Source organism: Euleptes europaea, chromosome 10, assembly GCF_029931775.1.
Source record: "Euleptes europaea isolate rEulEur1 chromosome 10, rEulEur1.hap1, whole genome shotgun sequence".
Taxonomy (NCBI): Eukaryota; Metazoa; Chordata; class Lepidosauria; order Squamata; family Sphaerodactylidae; genus Euleptes; species Euleptes europaea.
In genome coordinates, this window is record NC_079321.1 from 10,798,734 (window position 1) to 10,818,972 (window position 20,239).

A 20,239-nucleotide genomic window follows, 5' to 3' on the forward strand; every position below is an offset into this window, starting at 1 on the left:
TACTATTTTAAAAAATTAGGACCAACTAAATTATCACAAGTATTGAGAAAACATTTGATTTCCCCAGAACTCTTCAGGAGGGATTTTCTGAACAAACGGAAACACACAAGGGAGGCCAGGGGGAGAAGAGGGGGGAGGGGGGAAAAGATGTTTCAGGGTTTGATAGAAAAATTAGAATTTTCCATCATGCCCTGAAATATCACTTCCCCGCACCTCTACCTTTTTGGTTTGCGTTGTGACATTTTAGTCGGTCCTTATTTTTTAAAAAAAATACAAACCACACACAGATTCATTCGTTCGTTCGTTCATTCATTCATTCATTCATTCATTCTCTCTCTCTTTCTCATACTAAAAACATTCTCATTCTTACCTGTGCAAAGTACAGTTTTAACTTCTTCCCCCGGAACTGCGTTTCATGAAGCTCTATTCTGGCACGAGCAGCCGATTTCGGGTTGCTGAAGTTTATCCGTACCCGCCGAAAACTCTTAAAGAGCTGAAACGTCACACAGTCGTCATAAGCGTGGAATAAGCCCTCAAATTTTTCCTGTAAATAGAAGATGATTCTGGTCACCTTCAACGCCCATGTTTCCCCGCCCCCCTTGTAAAATTCCTCATCAAGCCAGTCTTTTGAAACTATAGTGATTTATGGAAATATACGACACACGATCTACATCCCTTTTTATACACAGAAACTCACATATACAGAAGTATAGGCATAGCGTCAATAGTGCGCGGCGGTTCCCAGACCCTATCAAATTTGTACTCCTAATTCTGGCTGGCCGCACCCTCCATATTGTGTAACCTTTTCTCTCTTTTTTTTTTTTGCTGTGTAGAAGGCTAGACTAGGAGCCCCGTGGCGCAGAGTGGTAAGCTGCAGTACTGCAGTCCAAGCTCTGCTCATGACCTGAGTTCAATCCCGACAGAAGTTGGTTTCAGGTAGCCGGCTCGAGGTCGACTCAGCCTTCCATCCTTCCGAGGTCAGTAAAAAGAGTACCCAGCTTGCTGGGGGTAAAGGGAAGATGACTTGGGAAGGCACTGGCAAACCACCTCGTAAACAAAAGTCTGCTGAGTAAATTTGGGATGTGACATCACCCCATGGGTCAGGAATGACCCAGTGTGGGCACAGGGGACCTTTACCTTTATTAGAAGACTAGAACACGGACTCCCAATGTGGTGCCCGCCTACACCTTCCCTGGTGCCCGCCAAGGGTTTTTAGAAGTGGGTGGGGGCAAATGAAGCTTCTGCCCAGCAAGGTTTCTGACTGACCATTGGAGATTTGATTGGCCGTGCAGATTTTTAAAAGCACTGCTTTGACAGCAGGCGCCACCTCAACACGAGGATATTCACTGTGTCCCTGAAGGTAAGCTGCTGCAGCTATTTTGCGGCTGGCTCCACCTCCTGCAGCATCATCTTGTGGCTGTGTCCATCACGCTAGGTCGGAATTTCAAAGGTGCCCGCAGGCTCAAAAGGGTTGTAGATCCCTGGGTTAGAGAGCTCCCTGGCTCCATCCCGAGAACACTGTCGCAATCCATTTGCAGGACAGATCCTCACAAAGTATTCACGGATTTTGCTCCCCCTTGGAGTATCCCCCTGGGGCCCCCAGATTCCAGTAGAAGAACAGCTGCTCCAGTATTTCTATGCTCATTCCTACACTCTGCTTACCTACCCTCCCAACGCAGTCTCTTGTTGGTGAACACACAAACACATGAAGCTGCCTTACACTGAATCAGACCCTTGGTCCATCAAAGTCAGTATCGTCTATTCAAGACAAGCAGCGGCTCTCCAGGGTCTCAGGCAGAGGTCTTTCCCATCACCTATTTTCCTAGTCCCTTTAACTGGAGATGCCGGGGATTGAACCTTCTGCATGCCAAACAGATGCTCTACCACTGAGCCATGGCCCCTCCCCAAGCAGTGGTAGCCAAGTCAGTAGGTGTGGACATTGGCTCCTCCTCTTCCTAAGGAACTACACCTCCCATTTTTTGTTTGTTTTTGATCCACAATGCAAGTTTGCTGATGCTCCACCAACTATAGCAGATATATGCACAAAAGAATAGTGTATAGCGAGGAAGGAATAGAGAATCTTCGTGGAGGCCATGTTTGCCCTTTATTTACCCTCTTCCACTCTGTGGCAGGGCTGTGGCTAGCCAAGGCCAATTCCAGGCCAACTGGGCCTAGTATTGTAGTGTGTAACTGAGCTCCAATGTGGAGTGGCATAGCAGACAGACTTCCTGGAAACAGACATCTGTCTCCTAGATAGGTGCCTCACTCCTTGTTCATTTTGTTCTCAGATAGGGTTTCCAGGTCCCTCTTTGCCAATCACCTTCCATTCCCCTCCCCACAACAAACACCCTGTGAGGTAGGTAGGGCTAAGAGAGCTCTAAGAGAGCTGTGACTAGCCCAAGGACACCCAACTGGCTTCATGTGTAGGAGTGGGGAATCGAACCCGGTTCACCAGATTAGCCTCCGCTGCTCATGTGGAGGATGGGGGAATCAAACCTGGTTCTCCAGATCAGAGTCCACCGCTCCAAACCACCACTCTTAACCACTACACCATGCTGGCTTTCGGTGATGAGAGCATTCATAGCTGTGCCACCACATGCCTCAGAGAAGAAAGGACTTCTTCCAATTGAAGATACAAATCTAACAGCCCCCGCCCCTACACACAGCTATTTCATTTAGAGGGTGCAACCCCTTACAGAACAGACCAACTTCCATCCTAATCCTTGGCTAACAACACGATCAGCCCACGATGATGCCATCTTATATGGATGAAATGTCAGCTTGTTGGGTCCCATCCAGTTAGCGACTGTTTCCGAGCACTCGTTCAGAACATCCACTCCCTCGCCCGATTCACATGAGGAGAAACGGGACTGGATGTCTTCATTGTAATGAGGGCATTTCACTCCCAATTTCTGGACATCCAGCAATTCCACACAGATGTTGAAAAGCACAGGGGACGGGCTGGAACCCAGAGGGACTCCCTCGCATCACACGTCACGCTGCCGAGCAGCTGTGCCCTAGAACCGCCTTCTGGAACGGATCCGCCATCTCACAAAAAATAATGTTATATACAGATGAACTTGTTCCAAAAAGAGAGAGATCGTGTAAATCCCCCCCTAATCGCCACCAGCACACACACTTTATTAATTCCATCTCGGTTTTCCATGCTGCGTAATCTACAACTGCACATAGTGAGCCAGTATACCAGGGGTGACCAACATGGCGCCTGCTGACACCTTTTCTGGCACCTGCCAAGTGTTATTAGGAATTTGGCAGGCCAGTTAGAGTTTTTACCCAGCAAGTCTGTGCAGATTTTTTTAAATGTTGCTTTGACAGCCACCACAGCGCAAGGATCTGTGTTACTGAATCTGTGGTAATCGTTTTGTGGCTGGCTTCGCCTCCTGCAGCAGCCATTTTGTAACGGCACCTACCATGCCGTGACAAAGTTCAAAAAATGTGCCCACAGGGTCAAAAAGGCTGGGGACTCCTGCAGTATACTAACAAGGGCTGCAATCCTAAAGACATGTTCCTTGGAATAAGACCCATCGAATAACTCTGGTCTTACTTCTGAGTAGACCTGCTTAGGGTTGCTCCTGAAGTGATCAGACCAAACAGTAAAAGAAAACCCTTTTCTGTCTGCTCTAAGGTAAACATTTGCACTGGGAAACGGGCCCAGCTCAGACAGCATGTATTATGGTTGTATTAAAGAGCGGCATTCATATGCATGCACACAGACACACAATTCACCAGGGAGGGGGGAAAATCCAAAATTATGCAATGGAACAGCCTAATTCTCCTATTTTAATCTCTCCTGAAACTAAAGTAATTAAAACAATAACCATAATTATGCCTTCTGTATAGTATTACTGCAGACCAGACTAAAGGATGCTTCAAGCATACACAAATACTTTAGGCAACACAAGGCCAAAGTGAAGAACTTTCATTCCCAGAAGTTAGTGTCTACCACTGAAGTCAAAGAGACAGCATGATGTAGTGGTGAAGAGTGTTGGACTAGGATCTGGGAGACCCAGGTTCAAATCCCCATTCTGCCGTGGGAGCTTGCTGGTGACCTTGGGCCGGTCACACCCTCTCAGCTTAATCTACCTCACAGGGTTGTTGTGAGGATAAAATGGAGAAGAGAATGAAGTAAGCCTTTCTGAGTCCCTATTGGGGTGGAAGGTAGGGCATAAATAAATAAGTACTGCCTTTCATCATACTGCCCTTGTACACACCTATGGTGAGACCACACTTGAAATACTGTGTACAGTTCTGGTCACCACACCTAAAAAAGGATATTACAGAGCTTGAGAAGGTGCAGAAAAGAGCAACCAAAATGATTAGGGGACTAGAGCAACTGTCCTATGGGGAGCGGTTAAAACACTTAGGGCTGTTTAGCTTGGAAAGAAGGCAGCTGAGGGGAGATATGATAGAGGTCTATAAAATTATGCATGGTTTGGAGACAGTGGTCAGGGAGACGCTTTTCTCCCTCTCCCATAATGCTAGAAAACGGGGTCATCTGCTGAAGCTGGAGGGTGAGAGATTCAAAACAGATAAAAGGAAGTATTTCTTTACACAACGCACAGTTAAATTGTGGCACTCCCTGCCCCAGGATGTGGTGATGGCTGGCAACTTGGAAGGCTTGAAGAGGGGAGTGGACATGTTCACGAAGGAGAGGGCTATCCATGGCTACTAGTTAAAATGGATACTAGTCATGATGCATACCTATTCAGGATCAGAGGAGCATGCCTATTATATTAGGTGCTGTGGAACACAGGCAGGATGGTGCTGCTGCAGTCGTCTTGTTTGTGGGCTTCCTAGAGGCACCTGGTTGGCCACTGTGTGAACAAACTGCTGGACTTGATGGGCCTGGGTCTGATCCAGCAGGGCTTTTCTTATGTTCTTATGTAAGCAAAAAGACTAAGGGCTGAACTTTGATTGGATCGTGGCTTGTATATTATTCAGATTGATCTTCTATTCTCAACATCGTGGTTAATCTTCTGCATATACTTGCTCAGGAGTGTAGCAACAACCAAATACTGTGAACCTGCAGAATGAATGGCAGTTCCTTAGACAACACTGTCAACCAATATATATTAGATACAATTAGCTGAAAGTACTTTGGATATAATGACCTGCTTGATAAAGCCTATGTTCTTATGACTTCTGAACGTAAAAACTTTAGTGGACCACAGGCCCCATTTATTTTATATCCGTCCCCTTTTTCGAAAAGGAACCTTTCTTATTCTAAGAAGAGATGGTTATGTAACAATCCGCAAGTCTGACGGCAATCATTCATCATGAACGCACAAAATACATCAAGGGAGTCTTTGAACACGACAGCTGCTTGGATTGCCTGGTTTCTGCAAGAGACTCTGGAGGCTGCTTTTCTCCTTTGGGATGGAGACAACGCTGTAAGCATTTGCTGGCCGGAGGTTGTAGAAAAATACTGAACCTAAGCCATTTCAAAACACTACACCGTGTTGCAGTGGTTCAAGTGTCGGACCAGGATTTGGGAGACTCGGGTTCGAATCTTCCCACTCTGCTATGGAAGCTCGCTGGGTGACCTTGGGAGAGTCATACATGCTCCGGCCCAAACCATGAGATCTTCTGCTATGGGTCAGATCAGGGTTCCTGCTCGATACCCCCTTTAGCGAGAAGGGTATCGACCTCCTTGGCTAACTCGGGAATCTGGTTGTCTACTGCTGCAGTACAGCAGTGCAAACGGGCAGAGATTTTAGCTCCAGCCTGTATCCTTGAGAAATGATGGGAAGAACCCAACGATCTGTTGTACTCTGACTCCAAACCTCAAGAAACTGCGACAGTTGGTCACCAAAACCCCCCCAAAAAACCACCTTGGGGGCCCCTCTGTTCTAGTCAGAAGTTAGCCTCTGAAAGGACTGGCACCCATCTTTGGTGCCAGCTGATGATTCTAATTCTCAGCACAACCCCATCTGTGGATACTTAAATCTGGAGAGTGGGACTCTGAACTGAAAAAAATAGACTGTTCTACAAACGTAAAAAAAAGCCCCACATTTGTAGGAAAATTTGAAATCTAAAAATAAAATAAAATTGGAGGATGGTAAAAAAAAAAAACACCCAAATAAATAAGTAGCACATGTAGCTTTAAGAAACCAATGCCCTCTGCAGTGGCTGTTGTTGGGGTTTCAAGGCAACCACAACAATATTGCCAGCTTTCAAGCCTTGGTTTCTGTCAGTAAAAGACAGGGAAAGAGAGCAGGGATCTTTCTAGGCCTGTTTTGGATTTTGAGGGAGGACTCAGTGGGGGAAGGAAGGAGGGAAAGCTGAATACAAGGGGAAAGGTAAAGGTAATGTGGCTGGTGGGTGGAAAGGAGAAAAGAAGGGGAGAAGCTATGAGGGATTTTTAGAAAAAGGAAATTGCAGGATAGGGGAAATGAGATGCCCCCACAAATCCTCGCGGGTCCCTCACTTGTAACTATCTAATAACCACATACAGCAACATATGTAATATTGTTAAGACTACAGTGGGACGAAATGATGCACGTATATCAATCAAAGAATTGACTCTCACTGAACACTTTCAGCTCTCCAGAAAAAACCCTGTCCATTTTCATCCTTTGTTCTAGAGATGTCTACTTTCACAGCTTTCTCAAAATAGGAATTTATTCTGCCTCTGTATGGAAAGGAGGCTAAGTCTTAGTAATAACAGTTATTATTTAAAATGCCCCTTTTGGGTTTACTGCAGTGCTACTAGTTTTTATTTTCAATTCTCTTTTTCAGCCTTTATTATTGTCTTCCCACTGAGTGAAATCTATGATATGCTTATTTACCTGAAGGCACAGATGCTGGTTGTTCCAGCTTGAACACCGGGTAATGCATATGGTGAAGGCAGGGGAGTCCTAATCACACCCTGCCACTTCTTTCCTCCCCTAACGGAGCAACATTAGGTGAACATAATAGTCCTGTTCACCTGTTACCATGAACGCACATACATCCTGCCTTTACGTGCATACATCGGTTTATAAGAAAGAACCAACACATGTTCACTAGACAAATGACAAAAAGAAATAAAAGGGCAGCACCAGTAACAGGAAATAAAAAATACGGCCAAGGCCAACACTGCAAAATAGGTATAAAATATTTTTTATTATTCAGAATAAAAATTCCCTACAGAATTTATGCTCATAAGGATTACCGCAATAACTACAGATTCCCCTGAAGAAGCCCCTATGTGGAACGCGTAGGGAATTTTTATTCACTTTACAAATGGAACTGGGGACCATCCTAGATAAATGTGGGGTTTGTATCACACGTTGTATGCCTCCTCTTGGATGCACACCTTAACGAAGTGAGGGGTTTTGTGTGTGTCAGCAATACCGTAAGAGGGTCCAGACTGTCGAGAGGCTAAACTCCTACTAGAGTCACTCAAGGCAGAATGGTCACACTGAGGCACCAGACTAAGAGGCATCCAACCCCTTCAAGGATCAACGGCCACATTAGCAGAAGAGAACAGAGAGTTCCAATAATGATGGGGGCAGAGGAATCCTTGAAGGGTAGCTTCTGGACAGCAGCTGTAGCAAAAGGTGACACCAGCGGAGGTTCTGTCATAGACAATGGCAGTGCCACTACAGTTAACCCTGGTTAGTAATGCACAGAAGGCACATGAAGCTGCCTTATACTGAATCAGACCCTTAGTCCATCAAAGTCAGTATTGTCTATTCAAGACCAGCAGCGGCTCTCCAGGGTCTCAGGCAGAGGTCTATTCATATCACCTACTTGCCTAGTCCCTTTAACTGGAGATGCCGGGGATTGAACCTGAGACCTTCTGCATGCCAAGCAGATGTTCTACCACTGAGCTACGGCCCTTCCCCAGGCAATGGTAAACCACATGTGTTCATCTCTTACTTCAAAAACCCTATGACGAGACAATCCAAAAACAGAACATTCACTGGAAAAGACAATAATGCTAGGACAAGTTGAAGGCAGCAGGAAAAGAGGAAGACCCAAAATAAGATCGATTGACTCAATAAAGGAAGCCGCGTTCTTCAGTTTGCAAGAACTAAGCAAGGTGTTAGTGACATAACATTTGGGAGGTCATTGATTCATAGTGTCGCCGTAAGTTGTAAGTGACTTGATGGCACTTAACCCACACGTCACATGTTGACTTGTACATGCATTGATTTTAACGTATGAATCACTTGATGCACGTACAAAGAAAGATCAAGTGTACACTGTACAAGGACTGTATGTACATTCACTGTAACTTGTGAACGGGGCTGAAGTTATTCATCTTCAGAACTTAGCAAGACGGAAGTGATGGGGAGGAATCGAGTCAGAGCTCAATGCCTGTCTGTCTTCGACACCTGGATCCTCAGCCAATGCATCTGATGGAGATGGGATGGGGTAAATTCAAGACTCAACCACAGACCCCTTTCAATGTTTAACAGGATGCTTAAGGTAACTGTAAGCCACTTTGAGTCTTCTTAAAGGTAAAGAAAAGCAGGGTATAAAAACCAACTCCTCCTCCTCCCTCTTCTTCTCCCCCTCCCCCCCCCCCATTCTGCTTTGTTGCCTCCTGCGTTGGCTCTGCACCCTGCATTTTATTCTCCTTGGAACAAACTTTCCTCTGATCACCCTTTTCAGTTATTTTATTACCCAAAAATGAAGAGGCCCCCCAAAAACAGACACTTCCTTATACTCTGAAAGTTCCACAAATGTGCCAAATGGCAGACTTTTCTGTACTGTAGGCTAATCTGTGCCTAATTCATACTTGTCTCTAGTTTGTTTTTGCAAATACTGCCAAACCCTGAAGCGCTCGGGTGTCTTAAGCTGTTCTCAGGAAAGCCAAAATCAGTTCCGCTGATAACGGCTTTTTTCAGAAATAACCCATTATTGCTATGAAAGAACTATTTCTTTACTGCAAGTGATTTCAGAGGGTAGCCGTGTTGGAGAACTAGATTTGAGTCCAGTAAGACCTTAGAGACCAACAAGATTTTCAGGGTATAAGCTTTCGAGAGTCCAAGGGAGTCTAACAAAGGGAGTTTTTACTTTCGAAAGCTTATACTCCGAAAATTGTGTAGGTCTCTAAGGGGCTTCTGGACTCGGATCTAGCTGTTTTACTCCACGTGGTGGCTGAACAGATCCACACGCCCCTTTCCAAACTAAATTCTGTAACTGGCAAGTTAAAATTAACTAGACTCTGTCCATCTAATAAACACTGGGTTGGAGCCCACATGTCTGCTCCACTAGTAGAAGTGCTGACTCCACCACTCCTAACCACTGCTCTTAACCACTACACCACACTGGAGTCTGTGTATGTTCCAAATCTCCCTTGCAAAACATGAATGAGCAAGCAAGTAAAGCAAGATCGGGGCACCACTGCCATGACTTTTTAAAGGGGGAAGGATACCTTAGAGACACATGCCAGTCTTTCATAACAGAATAGGGCCACCGGTGGAGGATGGGGGTAGGGTTGCCAGATCCGGGTTGGGAAACTCCCAGAGATTTGGGGATGGAGGCTGGGGAGGGCAGGGACCTCAGTGGGGCACAGTGCCGTAGAGTCCACCCTCCAAAGCATCCATTTTCTCCAGGTGAACTGATCTCTGTATTTTGGAGATGAGCTGTAATTCCAGGGAACCCCCATGTTCCACCTGGAGGCTGGAATCCCTGTAACAGAAGCAATTTGCATGTATTTTGTACTTGGGTATCAATATCTCGGAACAAAAGGCATGACTAAGCTCAAGATAAACACTTCTGTTCTTTGTTTGTTTAGAGAAATTATGGGTTTCCCCTCCAGACCCGGAAGGCAAGCAAAATGAAAACAAACACTTCGGCAACCAGATCATGAAACAAGGCAAAATTTAAAACCCATCAATAATAAAAATAGAAATAAAGCCAGGCATGCGCAGCAAAAGGATAAAAATTCTGTGTAAAATGTAAAAAAACAGTAGTAAAGCAATTCCAACAGAGTACATTAAAAAGGTAATCGTAAAATAGCACTCAGGCGGAACACAGACAATAAACTAAAAAAAGGATGGGATAAAACGTCAACTGAAATCCTGGGTAAAAAGAAATGGTTTGGCTTGGCACTTAAAAGAGGATTGGGGAGGTGCCAGGCAAGCCTCAAGGGGGAAGGGCATTCTGCAGGTGAGGAGCCCCCACTGAAAAAGCCCTGTCTGTAGTTGCCACCTTCTTCAAGTCTGAAAGCAGGGACACGGAAAAATCTTTTAAGAAGATCTTGACTGGTGGGCTGGACAATATGGGAGGAGGTGATCCTTCTAGTAACCTGGCCCAGAGCCATTTAGGGCTTTAAAGGTAAGAACCAGCACTTTGCATTGTGTCCAGAAACAGATGGGTTGCCAATGTAGATGCTTCAGCACACAGGTATTATGTCCCTGCCACAGAGTTTTTTGAGGGACCATAGAGTTTGAGGGAAACCATAGAGTTTTTTGAGGGACGTGTTAGAGCAGGGGTGTCAAACATAAGGCTCATGGGCTGGGTCCGGCCCCTTGAGAGCTCTTATCTGGCCCGCGAGCAAGCCAAGGCAGCCACCACCACCCAGTCCTGATCTGGGCTGTTGAGGTATGGCCCGGCCTGACCAAGTGACATTTATGTCATATCCGACCCTCGTAACAAATGAGTTCGACACCCCTGCTCTAACCCTTTTCATTGCGGAGATGCACCTTTCCACTTACATTTTGGTAACGAAAAGAGCTAGAGACTTTTTTTTTAACAGTGTTTTGATTTGGTTATATGTATTGGTGGTTTTATCCCCGCACTCCCCTGGTTTACAAATCAATGAAACATTCTCTTGCGCAAAATTCCTAGGGATAATCACCTGATAAAACATTAAATTCAACTTTGAAATTGCCAGACTTTCCTAACAAAAGCCTGAAAAGGGCCCTCTGGTGGTGCGGAGGGGCAACGGCAACGAAAATGGAGGCAATAACACGCACCTTCCTGCCCACACAACCTGCAAATGTGGGAATGCCCTCAATAAGGAGACTGATTTTTTTCCTGCCCCCCAACCTGCCGGGCTTTTGCATCTCTAGGGAGATTCCTGATACGAACAGAACGTAGGGCTTCTTCAAAATAAGTGACTTAGAATCATAGAGTTAGAAGGTACCACCAGGGTCATCTAGTCCAACCCCCTGCACAATGCAGAAAATTCACAACTGCCTCCCCCAGCAACCCCTACTCTATGCCCAGAAGATGTCCAAGATGCCCTCCCTCTCATGATCTGCCTAAGGTCATAGAATCAGCATTGCTGACAGATGGCCATCTAGCCTCTTCTTAAAAACCTCCAGGGAAGGCGCGCTTACCACCTCCCAAGGAAGCCTGTTCCACCAAGGAACCGCTCTGACAGTTAGAAAATTCTTCCTAATGTCTAGATGGAAACTCTTTTGATTTAATTTCAACCCGTTGGTTCTGGTTCGACCTCCTGGGACTTGCCCAAGGCCACAAATTTGCTACCAGGGAGAAGCTGGATCCAGATCCCCCGACGCCAAACCAGTTTTTTGAACAGACCCTGCTACATTGCCATATGATGGGAATTTAATTCCTGCTCATAGCTTATCCTAGTAAAGTTGAAACTGGCAAATGTTTGATGCAGTCCCCTTTTCTATCCTGCAGCTCTTTTCGGTGTATTTCTGTGTTATCGCAAGTGTGCCGAAATGACAGCGACTTTGTTGGAAATAGCCAGGGATGAAACATAGCCTCGTGCGGCTTCGGAGCCGGGGGACTGTGGGTTCCTAGACATCTATTATTAGAAGAAATAGCAAGAGGCTCAAGAAAACCATTCATCCGTGTGCCTAGAAAGTAATTGGTATATGGTGAAAGGACAGACTTCCTTAGGCTTTGGGGAGAAAGTGCATGGTTGGGGGGGGGATCTATTTGGGTGGGAGAGGGAGGAGACATGCCTTCCTTCCCTGGACCAAAGGAAGGTGCAAACATGAAAACTTTGATCAGTCTTTGCCAGTCTGGGTAACGAAGGCTCAGGTGTGTTTATCTTCTTTCCCAGGACTCCTGTGTTAGATCTTCATTAACAGGTTGCAAATCCACTTCCAACGTAACATTGCAATTCAAGCTGGAGAGAAATCCAGCCTTTTTCCTGGCCTGCTGAAATTGTGGAAGGGTGTAGGGGAGAAGCTTCTGATGGCATCGCGAAGATACTGTTGGCTTGCTGTCGACTAACTGCTACTGTGCTGTATTTGCTGGTCGCGGACCGTATTAAATACCTTTGACTTTGAACTGCTACTGCGCTTCTCTGCTGGTCAAATGACTGCAAATAAATGAAACTGAACTGAACTGAAGCTACTGCACTTGTTACAGTTTCCAGCACTAGCATTCACTACCCAGGTCAGCTAGATCTGAGTTCAGTAACAATTTAGGGCGAAAACGCATGGTCGCTTTAGCCTCCTTTAGTCCCTGTTTCAGTCAGGATTTAGCCAGGATGGAACGCATGCGTTTCGCCGAACGTGCATTCAATCCTGGCTAAATCCTGGCTGAAACAGGGAATAAAGGAGGCTAAAGAGACCATGCGTTTTTGCCCTAGAGACCAACAATATCTTGGGGGTATGAGCTTTGGAGAGTCAAAGCTCCCTTCGTCAGACCCCCCAAAAGCCCATACCCCAAAATTCTTGTTGGTCTCTAAGGTGCTACTGGACTCAAATCTAGCTGTTCTACTATAGACCAACATACCCTCTGAAACTATTAAGATCAGAGAGCCAGCGTGGTGTAGTGGTTAAGAGAGGTGGTTTGGAGCAGTGGACTCTGATCTGGCGATCCAGGTTTGATTCCCCACTCCTCCACATGAGCGGCAGAGGCTAATCTGGTGAACTGGATTTGTTTCCCCACTCCTACACATGAAGCCAGCTGGGAGACCTTGGGCTAGTCACAGCTCTCTTAGAGCTCTCTCAGCCCCACCTACCTCACAGGGTGTCTGTTGTGGAGAGGGGAAGGAAAGATGATTGTAAGCTGGTTTGATTCTTGCTTAAGTGGTTGAGAAAGTTGACATATAAAAACCTCCTCCTCTTCCTCCTTCTTCCTGAAACCACACTTAGTTCTACGAGGATGCCCATACTTAACTGCAAACACAGGCCTGGGTAAGGAGAGTTTGAAGCCTGAATTCGGTAGCTAATTTTTTTAAAAAAAGGACACAGTTACTCAGTCAACTAAAACATAGGCTTTTGAGAATTTCTTTAACGTCGAAGGCTCCCCTTTGACCAAGACCCCCATGATATAAACAGCAAGCAGGGTCTGCTGTGATTGGGGTAGAGGGGCAAAAGAGACCCAGGGCTCTCCAAGGCAGGGTGCCCCAAGTGTATTGGTATTGCTGCCAACCTCCAGGTGGTAGCTGGAGTTCTCCTGACAGAGATCAGGTCTCAATAACGAATTTGATCTGAGTTGTTTTTTATGAGATATTCCTTTAAGACTCACTAGTGTTTATCCCTTCTCTGCTTGCCTCTACAATTAGTTTCAGCTGGTTTCTGTCTATAACCAGTGCCTACCTTTGGGCTAACACTACCAGCATTAAGCTCAGGAGAGCCCGTGGGGCCGCTGGTCATTGGTATGTATAAGAATGAGGTTCCTTTTTAATTTTAATAATAATATTTTTTAAGCTGGAATATGTATACAATGTGGTTTTGTTGGATATATTTATTTATTACAGAGGTCGTTGTACCCTTATGAAAATTGATCAATCAACTGAAGAAGCTCGTTCCAGGCGAAACACACACAAATCCGGAGGTGTTGTCTTGGATTTGTTGGACTTTGATGACCACTGTTATTATTGCGAGTGATACCAGATGGTTCCTGGCTCTTCCCGGAACCGGTTTACTTTCATTTAAGAGGACTCGGTATTGGACTTTGTTTTGAACTCGGACTGTTCACTTTGGAGTCTATTGCAGTTTGATGTTTAAAGACTTTATTTCTTACTGGTGGGGTAACCAGTTACACCTCGTTTGTGATTATTATATTATTTACAAATGTATAGAACAGTACACTAATACTGAAGTTCCTTTGAGTAATTAATACAAAATTCTGTGTGATAATTGATAATTGGAGCTGGTGCTGTTTTTCCCTTTAACCAGTGTTTTTTCAGCACACGTTGTGATTTATTGAGATTTAACCTCCAGGTGGTAGCTGGAGTTCTCCTGACAGAGATCAATTCCCCTGGAGAAAATGGCCGCTATGGAAGGTGGACTCTATGGCATAATAATCTGCTGAGGTCCCTCCCCTCCCCAAACCCCACACACCTCAGGCTTCACCCCCAAAATGTCCAAGTATTTCCCAATCCAGAGCTGGCAACCCTATGTATTAGGGAGAAGGACATCTTCCAGTGAGTCAGCAGTGTGATGCAGTGGCTAAATAGGCAAATGCAATCTTGGGCTGTATCACATGAAGCTGCCTTACACTGAATAAGACCCTTGGTCCATCAAATAGTGCCCAGATCATGCGAAGTGATGGTATGGCTTTACTCTGCTCTGGTTAGACCTCACCTAGAGTATTGTGTTCTGTTTTGGGCACCGCAATTTAAGAAGGATGTAGACAAGCTGGAACTTGTCCAGAGGAGGGAAACAAAGATGATGAGGGGTCTGGAGACCAAGTCTTATGAGAAAAGGCTGAAGGAGCTGGGTATGTTTAGCCTGAAGAGGAGAGGACTGAGAGGGGATATGATAACCATCTTCAAGTACTTGAAGGGCTGTCATATAGAGGAGGGTGCCGAGTTGTTTTCTGTTTCCCCAAAAGGTCGGTCCAGAACCAATGGGTTGAAATTAAATCAAAAGAGTTTCTGTCTAGACATTAGGAAGAATTTTCTGACAGTCAGAGCGGTTCCTCAGTGGAACAGGCTTCCTCAGGAGGTGGTGAGCTCTCCTTCCCTGGAGATTTTTAAACAGAGGCTAGATGGCCATCTGTTAGCAATGCTAACCTTAGGCAGATGATGAGAGGGAGGGCATCTTGGCCATCTTCTGGGCATGGAATAGGGGTCACTGGGGGTGTGGGGGGGAGGTAGTTGTGAATTTCCTGCATTGTGCAGGGGGTTGATGACCCTGGGGGTCCTTTCTAACTCTATGATTCTATGTAAGCAGCAAGGGAATTTTATATGCTGACTTTCTCAACCTTTTAAGGAGAATCAAATAGGCTTACAATCTCCTTCCCTTCCCCTGCTCACAACAGACACCATGTGAGGTAGATGGGGCTGAGAAAGTTCTGAGAGAACTGTGACCAGCCCAAGGCCTCCCAGCTGGCTTCATGTGTTGGGAGTGGGGAAACCAACCCGGTTCACCAGATTAGAGTCCACCACTCCTAACCAGTACACCACCTCGCTGACCATTGTGCCTTGCTGACCTTTGACCTTCAGGGCATTGGCTCATAATTTTGCCTATCAGTGAATTAGCATTCATAGTTATTAATGAACCTACCATTCATCATTAAGTACTATTTAGTAAACTATACAATACAGACACACACATATGCATAAACACATGTGAGTTCTACCATTCTCTTTTCCTTGCTGCATAATTAGGGTTGCCAGGTCCCCCCCACTCACCTCTGGTGGGAGGTTTTTGGGGTGGAGCTGGGGCAGAGGCTGCGGGTGCACGCAGCCACACCAACATGATTACGTCACTTCCTGTTTACACCTGGAAGCACAGCATTGCAACGGGCTGCTTTACCACTCAAACCCCCTTGAAAAGTATATATTGGAATACTGAATCCACCCCATACTAAAAAAAAAGATTAAAAAAAAACAATAAAGTATTTACCTAGATTCAAGTCCAGTAGCAGCTCAGAAGAAGAGTTGGTTTTTATATGCCGACTTTCTCTACCACTTAAGGAAGAGTCAAACCGGCTTACAATCACCTTCCCTTCCGCTCCCCACAACAGACACCCTGTGAGGTAGATGGGGTTGAGAGAGCTGTGACTAGCCCAAGGTCACCCAGCTGCCTTCATGTGAAGGAATGGGGAAACAAATCCAGTTCACCAGATTAGCCTCCGCCGCTCATGTGGAGGAGTAGGGGATCAAACCCAGTTCTCCAGATCAGAGTCCACCGCTCCAAACCACCACTCTTAACCACTACTCCATGCTGGCTCTCAGAGACCAGCAAGATTTTCGGGGTACAATCTTCCGAGAGTCAAAGCTCCCTTTGTCAGATACGACAAAGGGAGCTTTGACTCTCGGAAGCTCACACTCCAAAAATCTTGTTGGTCTCTAAGATGCTAGTGGACTCGAATCTAGAGGTTCTACTGCAAACCAACTCAGCTATCCTATGAAAGTATTGACCCATATGCAAGGATATTGCAAACCCAGCGAAATGGTAAGGAGTACTTACCTCACGTGGCTTCCTTCTTTCTTTTACTAACCAATTCAAAGCCAGAGCTTTCCACAGAGGAACCAGCCCCTGCAGATCCATTCTGCTAACAGCCACACCTTTCCCCAATGCAAGACACCTTCCCCTCGGAGCCTGAGTCAGAGGAAGGCTCCATGCGGCGGAGAGAGGTGTCACAGTTGATGGAGTGGATCCACAGGATCTACCTGAAAGCCAGTGCTATGCCAAGGTACAGGTGGAAATAAGGAGTGCTACCTACTCGATCAGCTACTAACCTGTGTTCGCAGGTGCTAAGAACAGTTCCCTCTAACTGCACAGCTACCGAAGAAATACAGAAGGACAGACCTATGAAAAGAAGGTCTGTGATTCTAAAGAAATCGAAGCTGTTTTGGGGATCGATTAAGCTATTTAAGAACCAGCCTAGAAAACTTCAGACTCCTCTTGCTGCGCATCCAGAGGATGCAACATCTAAAACAAAGACTTCTCCCTCCGAGTGTCAGTTGCTAGTAGGGCTTTTGTTTCGCCTTCTCTGGCAGCTCCAAAACGGTTCACTGTAGGTTGCCGTTTTACATTACAATATCCTTAATTTAAATGGAAGGCTCCCCTCCCTGCCTTCTACAAACACGTTTATTTAAAGTTGCTCTTTTAAAACCCCGTTTTAGGTGTGTTTTATTGGGCCATGAAACCAAACGGGAAAAGTGTATTCTATTTCATGGATGTGTGTAGTTACCCAGTGCGAAGACAAGCCGCAACATTTGCATCAAAATACAGACAACCCAGCGTTTCAGTTTTCTACATAAAGAGTCACGCTGAAGTTACACATCTGTATGACCTGCCCAACTTTTGTTTGCAGAAGGGTTTGTACACTGCCGCTTCAACAGAGCCATGCGGCACTGAAAGAATTGTGTGCGTGGCAAGAAAACCGACAGAACTCTAAGAAGAACTCTGAAAGAAAAATACAGGAAAACGGCTTAACGTTTTTAACATGTCTTGCGTGCTTCCGACCCTATTATCAAACGCGCACATGGGAAACATAAATCATTTCAGTAGAAAAGAGTCGGAGTCCAGTAGCACCTTAAAGACTAACAAAATTTCTGGCAGGGTAGCTTTCATGAGCCACAGCTCACATCTTCAGATAGAGCTAGAATATGATTCCATCTATCCTTAAGTAGAGACGAGTAAATTAGACACACTAATTTACTCGTCTCCACTTAAGGATAGATGGAATTACATTGTAGATGTATCTGAAGAAGTGAGCCGTGGCTCACGAAAGATCCTACCCTGCCAGAAATTTTGTTGGTCTTTAAGGTGCTACTGGACTCCGACTCTTTTCTACTGCTAGTGACACCCATTGTGATAAACTGTTTCATTCATAATATTGTCGAAGGCTTTCACAGTCAGAATTCATTGGTTCTTGTAGGTTATCCGGGCTGTGTGACTGAGGTCTTGGTATTTTCTTTCCTGATGTTTCGCCAGCAGCTGCCAATTGGTAATACCAAGACCACGGTCACACAGCCCGGATAACCTACAAGAACCAATGTTTCATTCATACTTACAACCCGTTGGAAAGCGCACGGAGAACTGAGCGACCAGCCAGCTTCTCATTCAGAACCAGCCTTTCTCCCCTCGCAAGGACAATTGCAAAGCCATTCTTTAAGTTCACACGACTGCGCAAGCCCCCCCCCCCATTCCCTTCAGATAAGGGGCTCCAACCCTCTCTCCCTGTGACCATTACGACATTACGGTCTCATCCGCTTTGACAAGGAGACGTCTCTACAAAAACGGGAACGAGGGGACATACCTGAACATCTCGGCTGGTGAAAACCTCAACATCCACCACGCACGCGACCAGAGCAGACGCATCACACTCCATGGCCCGGGCTGGCATTCCCCCGCTCGAGTAAATCGAAGGGCTTAGGTAGCCTCAGAGACGGGGGTTTTGAGGAAACCTCCAAACTGCCGCTGCTGTTTTAAGTCTCCAAAAGAAAAAGCCCTCCAGGACTGAAAACAACTGCATTAAAAGAGAGAGAGAGACGCAAAAGCAAACAATGACACCCCAGCTCTTCTGCACGTTGCTTCCCGCCTCACGACCACCAGCTAAACAAGCGGAGAATTGTAACCGAGCTGTTCTATCCTGACAAAGCAATGACATCACCACAAGAGCCCGACATAACCTATTCTCCCCCCCCCCCGCACGCGCACACACACCGAGACACCCCGCAAGCGTTTTTATCTCCAGGCAGCACACTGGCGCAAATTGAACATCATGATGTGCTACAGCCGAATCCGCACTAAATCCATTTAGGCAGCGTTCGCTGGCGACTGAATCATCGTCACTGCCGTTTTCGGCCGAGCGCCTGGGCTGGCGAAACGTTTGAGGGGAAGGTTACACCCACCTCTCCTGACAACGGAGGCAGCATTCTGGCGCACACATTAATTTCGGCATTTCAACCCCGTAAGGGGCTTTGCTTTCGAGATTTCACATTTAACACGCACAGAGGCAAAGGGCATCGCGTGACAAGCGTCCCTGTTCGGCACCACAATGATGAAGCAATACTTCTGATCGTCTTCAGGCAGAGGCAGAGTCTCCCTTGCTACGACTTTTCCTGGCACGATTCTTAGTCCTTTTTAACAGAGACACAAAATTCAACAAGGAAAAGATGCCCTTTCCTATTATGCCTGCCTGCCAGACAACTACCCGTCATGTGAAGGCACAGGAGTTCTGCCAGAAAAAGAACTAAAGGTGGTCAAACCTGACCCTTACCCAGGTCATGATATAAGGGGTGGGGGCCTGGCATTGGGGAGGGGGCTCTGGATGTTCTGGTGAGCGGGTTCAATGAAAGCTACCCTTGCCACTTGTGGTGGGAATCTTTTGACCCCCACCTTCTAGTTCGATGTGCATGGCCCTCTCTGCCTGCTTCACTTAACAAAAAGCAACCCAGAAAGATTTGGCTAGAAAAAGGACCTTGCATACAGAGAAGCATTCTTCCACAGTCATTCTCAAACAGCATTCAAGCAATATAAGTAGTAAACAGTTTTATTGAACTTACAGAAAGAATATGAAGCAAAGGAGAAAGCAATATTTAACATATATGACAGTACTTAACAAATGTAAACATATTGACAGGCAACAGAAACAGAGGCCCCTGGGTCACTTCCAGAGAGAGAGACAGAGATGGCAACCATTCAAAGGGTCTGTGGTCTCTCAGTGGAAGGACAAAAAACTGGGGTTTTGGGTTGTTCCTTTATAGAGAGGAGAGGGGGTGCCATATGGCCCCTCCCTGCCACATTCTTAGGAAATGAGTTTTCTGCAAATCATGACTAAATTGTTTAGAAATATCTTGTTCCATAATAATTCTTTCAATGTCAGTTTTGATATCTGATTGTCTTGTCCATCCATCAATGTTCCCAAAACAATCTCCTCCTAGAGTGGGCAGACAGTTTGCCGCCTGCTTGAACGGCCTTGATTTGGAGTAGCAATGTGCTTTGGTTGACTAGTTCCTGTGCCCTTTAGGGTCAAGAGCCTAATTGGAGCTGATGTCAGCTAAAAGGGCTGTTTTCTGAAAGTCAGGTTTTTGTGTGGTATGCAGGTGGTCATTTCCAACCCAAACTCATTTAATATAAATTAATGATATATATTGAACATGAACTAATGTTCAATACTAAAAATTCTCGCGACATCACTCATGTGCAAAGACCCCCTCAGGGTCCTCCAGGCCAACTGGAAGAAAATGCTGCCAAATCAATCGGCTCAACCTTCCCATAAGTCACCATCAAGGTTACCACCAACAGCAGTACCGTCATCACAGTGCAAAAACTATTCTGCAAACACAGACGGTGAATCATGCCAGCTAACTCATCGCTTCTGCAATTCAGCATCGCATGGGGGATAAATAAGAGCAAGCCAAAGCCCCACCAGGCCACATAACGGT

General features: G+C 45.8%; 1 protein-coding gene across 2 annotated transcripts in view; it reads right to left on the bottom strand.

Annotated features, from left to right (window-relative positions):
• The window catches only part of RCAN2 (regulator of calcineurin 2), a 53,907-nt gene that overhangs the window by 9,455 nt on the left and 24,213 nt on the right, over window positions 1-20,239 (bottom strand). The window contains exons 1-2 of one of the 2 annotated variants that reach the window (XM_056856926.1): window positions 18,109-18,195; window positions 371-544 (exon numbers count right to left, since the gene is read on the bottom strand). In XM_056856926.1, coding sequence (XP_056712904.1) covers window positions 371-544; window positions 18,109-18,195 — 261 coding nt within the window. Of the gene's footprint in view, window positions 1-370; window positions 545-18,108; window positions 18,196-20,239 lie in introns of those variants that run through there. The other variant, XM_056856925.1, reaches the window with a different exon arrangement.